The sequence below is a fragment of the Microtus pennsylvanicus genome, chromosome 1 (assembly GCF_037038515.1).
Source record: "Microtus pennsylvanicus isolate mMicPen1 chromosome 1, mMicPen1.hap1, whole genome shotgun sequence".
NCBI lineage: Eukaryota > Metazoa > Chordata > Mammalia > Rodentia > Cricetidae > Microtus > Microtus pennsylvanicus.
In genome coordinates this window covers 146,706,643-146,713,785 of record NC_134579.1, presented here as the reverse complement: position 1 = coordinate 146,713,785, position 7,143 = coordinate 146,706,643, and the positions used below count along the sequence as shown (strand labels likewise).

The 7,143-nt window shown below is 52.1% G+C and overlaps 1 protein-coding gene across 1 annotated transcript; it reads left to right on the top strand.

The window, feature by feature from the left end:
• The first annotated feature begins 1,384 nt into the window (after positions 1 to 1,384).
• Positions 1,385 to 6,344, top strand: Znf446 (zinc finger protein 446). The gene is given in 7 exon segments (XM_075991837.1): positions 1,385 to 1,448; positions 1,451 to 1,644; positions 2,470 to 2,850; positions 2,923 to 3,124; positions 3,386 to 3,480; positions 5,227 to 5,308; positions 5,512 to 6,344. Coding segments are annotated over 7 exon segments (1,584 nt in total). The 3' UTR covers positions 6,078 to 6,344.
• Positions 6,345 to 7,143: the final 799 nt, after the last annotated feature.

Below are 7,143 nucleotides of genomic sequence, written 5' to 3'. Positions count from 1 at the left end.
ACAGATTCTCTGGATGTAATTCTCACAACCAGCCAGTGGGGAGAGGCTGAGTTTTAAGGGGCTTCCCAGGAAGCTCTCCCCTGGAAACACCTTTGTTCTAGGGCTCACCTTCCTGGTTAGCTGGCTCCCAAGCCTTCACTGTGCTGCAGGGTAGACCTGGTTGAATCTTGTGGTATACCTGTTCCTCCTGAAACAACCACTGAGCTAGTCCCAACTCCATTACATATTATGGTTATATTGGGTTGACCAGTGTAATCATAAAAAATATTTTTTGAGGCAGGATCTAAATTCCCCAGGTTGGCCACTCAGCTATCTTACAGCAGAGACCTCATCTCTCAAGGCAATCCAACTGGTAAGCCGAGTTGACAAACTCCCCACACAATTGCTTGGGAGTTTCAGATGTTGTACGCCAGCAGCTGGCAGCCAAGGAGGGGGTCCCCAGGAATCAGAAGAAACTAGAATGAACACATCCAGTTCAGGACTGAATGATTATATCATGGTATATGGAAACAAAACTAACTCCACATACAATTCAATTTAAAAGTTGTTAACTGCTGCGTATGGTAGCCCATGCCCTTAATCTCAGCAGACAGGAGGAAGAAGCTGGAGGATATCTGAGTGATCTCCAGGCCAGCCAGGGATAGTTGTTGTTTTGTTTGGTTTGGTTTTGAGACCCTGTTCCCCCAAAACAAACAAACAAACAAGCCATTAACTTTTTTTTTAAGATTTATTTATTTATTATGTATACAATATTCTGCCTCGATGTATGCCTGCACGCCAGAGGAGGGCGCCAGATCTCAGTACAGATGGCTGTGAGCCACCATGTGGCTGCTGGGAATTGAACCCAGGATCTCTGGAAGAGCAGCCAGTGCTCCCAACCTCTGGGCCATCTCTCCAGCCCCATTAACTTATTTTTAAAAAGCTTTTTTCCCAAAAATTAATATAGGTCAATTTGTCTAACTGCAGCCTCCAAATTAAAGGTTAAGTGTGTCCCATTATCTCAGATAGAAACCTCCATCTTCATTTGGAGTACTGTTATCTAAGACTGTTAGTGAGGGGGTAATCACGATTACCTCCTCTGAACGCTTGCCCACCCCATGGGCCTATTGCCCCCACAATATCCCGGGAGCTTAAGGGGGTGTAACAGAGGCCATACTGGGTCTTCCTCACCCAACACTGTCTCCCACCGGGATCGTCTAGAACAGCCACCTAGGCCTTCTCCGCCCTAGGGCGACGCTTACAGTGTTGCTTTGGGAACAGCAAGGGCTGTGCACTGGCTGTTACCTAGGCGACACACGGAGCGACGATACCTTCTGGAGCTGAGCGCCAGCTCTAATTGGTCAGGATACCTCACCAGCCAATAGAAACCAGGTCCGCTGTGCACATGCGCAAGGAGGTTATCCCGCAGTCCGGTCCGCAGTGGGTGAGTCCTTCGGTTGGGGTGCAAAGGCAGAACGGTTGCCAAATCAAAATAGGGTACCCCCGGAACTCTGCGGCGGCACCGCGGGCTCAAGGACAGAAACGAAACGTCTCGCGCGTGAGAGGCCTTGGAAACGCGCTGTCGTCCTTGCTGAGGCTCACGGGAGACGTAGTCCGAGCGGAGGGGGCCGTGCCTGTGGAGCAGGCGCAGGATTGGCCAGACCGGTAGGGTAACGAGCAAGGAGGGGCGTTCTGTGAGTGGCGGTGGGACGCGCGGTGTCACTTCCCGGAAGTGCCCTGAGCTCCTGGTGCGTCCGGAGGCGTTGGAGGTGTGTGCACTCCTGGTCGGGAAGGCGCAGCTTCTCATGGCATCCCGAGCTCCAGGAGCGCCCCCCAGCCTTCGAACACAAAACACCGGGACTCTCCCTTTCCGACATCCCCAACTCTAAAGTTCTCCTGGAGAGGACAGGTGCCCCAGGAGAGCCGGTTTCAATCCAGAACCTCTTAAGGACTGGGACGCAGGTTCCAGTTTGTGACTCCACACAATACAGGGCTGTTTGGTTTGTCTTTTGCTTGGGAATTTCACGGGCAACGTGAGGCATCCACAGTTAGGCTGTGATCAGCGAGCAGTGTCACCATGCCTATATAGGTCCCTGAGAGTGCACCCAGGCTTTCAGCTCTGTCCCAGGTGATGTATTTGGACCTCAGAGCCAACTCTTCTGCCTTCTGCCTGAAGCCTCAGGTTACCCTGGATGACGGTCCTATCTCTGTCCTGATGGTTTGTGTGCTGGGGGAGCCACCTTCATGTTCCAGTAGTCCTTTGTTGTACCCAAATGTTTGAGCTGGCCATTTGCAGTGTCCTAGAATGGACACCTTCCACCCAGGCATTTACATCAAGGCATCCCCCAGGTCTCAACTGCTATAAGCTCGCACCTCCCATGACCTTCCTTGAAGCACTCCTGGCCTCAGGGTTCTCTTTTCTGGCTTCTAGGAAGGGTCTGGTGTGTGTCTTTGGCCTTAGGTGACACTCTCATTCCTCCTTTTCTGTAGGTCCCTCTTGTCAGCTCCCAAAGACCCTTCAAAACAAGAATGTCATCTCCTCTGGGTCCCTCACACGTATCCCTCAGGGACTCCAACACCACCATTGAGGAGCCTGAGGCTGCACGACTCCGATTCCGGGGTTTCTGCTATGAGGAGGCAGAGGGGCCCCGAGAGGCGCTGTCCCGGCTTCGAGAGTTCTGTCACCAATGGCTGCACCCTGAGTCATGCTCTAAAGAGCAGATGATAGAGCTGCTGGTTTTGGAGCAGTTCCTTGGTGTGTTGCCCTCTGAGATCCAGGCCTGGGTGCGAGGGCAGCAGCCAAGAAGCCCTGAGGAGGCTGCAGCCCTGGTTGAGGAGCTGCAGCATGATCCTGGGCAGCTGCTGAGCTGGGTGAGTGTAATGACGTCAGCTTCTTAGCGGGATAGATTGGAGGTAGAACCCCTGTGACATGCTTCTCTTCAGATCACAGCCCACATCCTGAAGCCAAAGGTGCTTCTTACAGTCCAGAAGACAAAGGAGTCTTCAGAGAGCCACCACCTCTCAGTAGCAACAGAGTCCTCTGAGGCAGGTCCTGCAGGGGCGGCACAGGATGTGGGGTTAGACAGAGCTACCCAGATCAATTGCGGTGTGAAGGAGGAAGCCAATGCTGATGGACAGGAGATGGGTGAGAGGATGCAGCATCAAAATTTCAAATCCCTGGGTGTGTGTGTTGTGGGGCGGGATAGCCTAAGAGAGGTTGTGTCAGGGTTGAGACTCCTGAAATAAGTCTGGATGTCCGCAGCTGCGATGGGGACCCTGGAGAAACTATATAGCTGGATTCCTATGGAGCAACGAGACAAGGCTGACCTCCCACTATGTCATGTGACAGAGGCAGGCCAAGGCCAATGCAGCTTGACATTCTTTCCCATCTGCCTATCTTTCTCAGTATCCCCAAGCCCTCTCCTTCCAGCCCAGAAGCCTGAGGGACATCTTGGACACCAGGAACCAGCCTCCACAGCCTTCCATCCAGGAAGGATCCAGGTAAGCAGCCTCCAGCAGGAAAATCAGGCCATGGCTGTGGGAGGGGAAGTGTATTATGGTTGTGTTCTGCCCTGTGGTTTTGTAGGCTCCTCTGCCAGTGACTCCTGTGTCTTGTTTTGTTTTACTACTTCTGAGTAGTAAATAACTTCCCTCCCAGCAGGTCTTGAGAGCTGAAGACTAGACTGGTAGTCTCTCATTGGAAAAGATTTAGGCCTGAGGTTCATGCCTGGTCCAGAGTGGCCAGAACTGGTGGACATGGCTTACTTGCCTCCAGAGAAGCCAGTTACTGGAGAGGCTTGCAATACCCAGGGGCCATGGGCCAGCTGTTGTGTATGCAGGTGGAAAGGAGATTGCCACTGCAGGATTCCTGTATTCCTGAAAGCAGATCAAGACATTCTCCCTGAGCATGCCTCAAGTCCCTTCTACTGTTCTTCTCAAAGTTCAGTGACCTGGAACCTTAGTGTAAAGCCCCTCACCTGAGTGTGCATAGTTAATGTGGAGTGGGAGTAGGGATCTTGGCCTCTCCAGGTTCTTTCTGTTCCTGAGCCCCTCCACTTGGGTGGGAGCGCCCTTCCTCAATAGGATATCTAGTTAAGTTGTGCTTCAAGATTAAGAAACCCCTCTAGGATCCCTCTCTGGTGTTCTCACTTCCAGCCAGCATCACCTATAGATGTACCTGTCTGTGGCATTCACTTCCTTTTCCTCCAGATTTGCTTTGGGGTTATTTTTTCCAACATACCAAAGACCTATATGGCAGATCTTAGGGCAGGGAAGAAGGTAGATCTTTTAGGCAAGGAATTCTTTGCTTGGGAAGGCTGTTATAGGTAAGCCCCCGTCCTGCCACCAAATTCACCCTCTTCAGACCTTGCCTAAACCAGCTGGCACAAAACTCCCGAGCCTTCTCTATCATGGTTGCCTCCTCAAGTCTTCAGGGTCCTGAAATTCCTCATTATCTTAACCTTGGTGTTATCCTGCCCTAACCTTTTTGCTTTTGTTTTGTTACATTTGTTTTGAGACAGCATCTCTCTACACAGCTCAGACTGTCCTAGAACTGGCCTCAAACTCACAGAAATATGCCTGCCTCTGCCTCTGAGCACAGGGATCAAAGGTGTTTCTTGCCATGCCTGGCTCCTTCACCCTCTTTCTAAATAAAATAAAATAAAACAAAACAAAACAAATAAAGGTTTTTGGGAATGTAGCTCAGCTGGTAGAGTATCTGCCTAGCATGCACAAGGTCCTAGGCTGTATCCCCAGCACTGCATAAACTGGGGATGGTACTGCTCACCCATAATCCCAGAGCTCAGGAGGTAGAGACAGGAAAGTCAGGAGTTTAAAGTCATCCTCAGCTACAGAGTGAGTTTGAGGCCAACCTGGGCTACTCAGACCCAGTCTCACACGTACACACCCCAATAAAGGCCAAAAGAAGAAATTTCTCACCCCAAGGAAGTTTCAGTTTTGTTAACCAGTCTTGACAGGAAGTGACTGAATCCTGGTAGTCGCCTGGCCTCTTACTCTCCTGCCAGCACAGCCTGCACAGTTTAGTGACCTGTTGAAAACCCACCCACAATGTCTGGCCATCACTGAGACAGGCCACGGAGAGGACAGGTGACAGATGAAAGCTGACCCAGTCTGACTTGGTCCTTAGCCTGCTGCAGTTGGAGAGTAGGTAGCCTGTCACCCACTGAGTGATGGATAGGATGTGAGGCTGGGAGGGAGAGGCGGTGACTGGTTACATCCTTGCAGAAGGAGTGGGGCCTGTTGGACTCATCACAAAAAGAGCTGTACTGGGGCGTGATGCTGGAGAAGTACGGCACAGTGGTGTCCCAGGGTGAGGTTCAATGGCTCTTTGCCCTGTCTTCCCTGCCCCATCCTCCACGTGCCTCCCTGCATGCGCTAGGCCCCCACTGGGGCTCCAGGGTGCAGTGACCCAGCATCTGGTTGCATCTCTCCTACCAGGAGGTACCCACCCCCATTCTTCTGTGCAAGTCCCCGTGTGACCAAGCCCCCAAATGAACGTTTTCCCCACCCCAGCAAGCCTGCCGCTGTTAGAGCCAGATGTGCAAGTTGAGTCTGAGCTGAGGCCAGCTCATGCCACAGGACCGGAGTCCCTCAGGAGACATCTCCCAGAAGTGGGAGCCATTGCAGGTCCAGGGCTTGTTCAAGCCTGCACATCCTCTCCAAGTGATGAGACCCAGAGCCCTTGTAAGGACCCTTCAGCCTTATCTCCCTCACCGCTGCTGGAAGCCCCTGCTAGGCCTGCACCTCGGAAGCTGTATACTTGTGAGCAGTGTGGCCTCAGCTTCGATTGGAAGTCTGTTTTCGTCATCCACCATCGCACACACCTGAGTGGGTCAGGCCTGGAAAGGCCACCACAGGTGCACCGGGAGCCAGCCATTGGGCACTCCACTGGCCTTCGGGGCTATGCATGCGTGGAGTGCGGGCGCAGCTTCAGCTGGAAGTCACAGCTGGTCATCCACCGCAAGAGTCATGCAGGTCGGGCTGGAGAGATGGCTCAGAGGTTAAGAGCATTGCCTGCTCTTCCAAAGGTCCTGAGTTCAATTCCCAGCAACCACATGGTGGCTCACAACCATCTGTAATGGGGTCTGGTGCCCTCTGCTGGCCTGCAGGCATACACACAGACAGAATATTGTATACATGATAAATAAATAAATATTAAAAAAAAAGAGAGAGTCATGCAGGCCAGCGGCTCCACTTCTGCCGGGACTGTGGGTGCAGTTTTGACTGGAAGTTTCAGCTGATCATTCATAGGAAGATCCATCAGCCCTCCAGCCAAGAGGAGGGGCTCTGGGGCACCCCAAGTGAGTCAGGAACCCCAAGAAGATCCCCTGTCCAACGCCAGACCACCCAGTATGAGAAGAGGCTGTTCACTTTCTGTCCCTGCTTTATGGAGCCAGCCAGGTCAGACGGTACTAATCCACGGCTGGGGTCCTGGGGTCCGGCTTCGGCAAGGGAAGAGAGCTCCCTGCTTCGTAATTCTCAGAAATTGCCTTAGGTTTCTTCTTGCAGTGACCAGGAGAAAGAAGTCTCCGTGGAAGGTACAGAAAACCACAGCTGCCTTTTCATCCTCTTGCATGTGACCCTCAACTAACGTGCCAGGTTTTTAATGTAAGTTATGTCTATAACTAGAATTTCTGAGGAAGAATTCTTTTTTTTTTTTTTCGAGACAGGGTTTCTCTGTGACTTTGGAGCCTGTCCTGGAACTAGCTCTGTAGACCAGGCTAGTCTCGAACTCCCAGAGATCCGCCTGCCTCTGCCTCCCGAGTGCTGGGATTAAAGGCTTTGAGGAAGAATTCTAACTTCCAGCTTCCACTGATCAAAAGAACAGCCTTGTGTGTGGCTGACGAGCCACGGGAACCACAGGGCAGCTGAGCCAGACACTTCAATTAGCCACTTCGCTCCAGCCTGCCTAGTTGCCTGACCCCACGCACTGCTTGCCACCTCCCTGGTCTTTGAATTCCTGAACCTGGACTTGGATGAACAATAAAGGACTTTCCTTGGGGAATGTGAGAGAACGTGAGTAGCTTCTGAGAAGTTAGACAACACATGGTTGCCTCAGGCCATGCATGACCCCTACACCCCACACGACCTGTCGGTTCATCATTAAACTGGAGGGCAAAGAGCAGCTCCCTGCTGCCCAGAGAA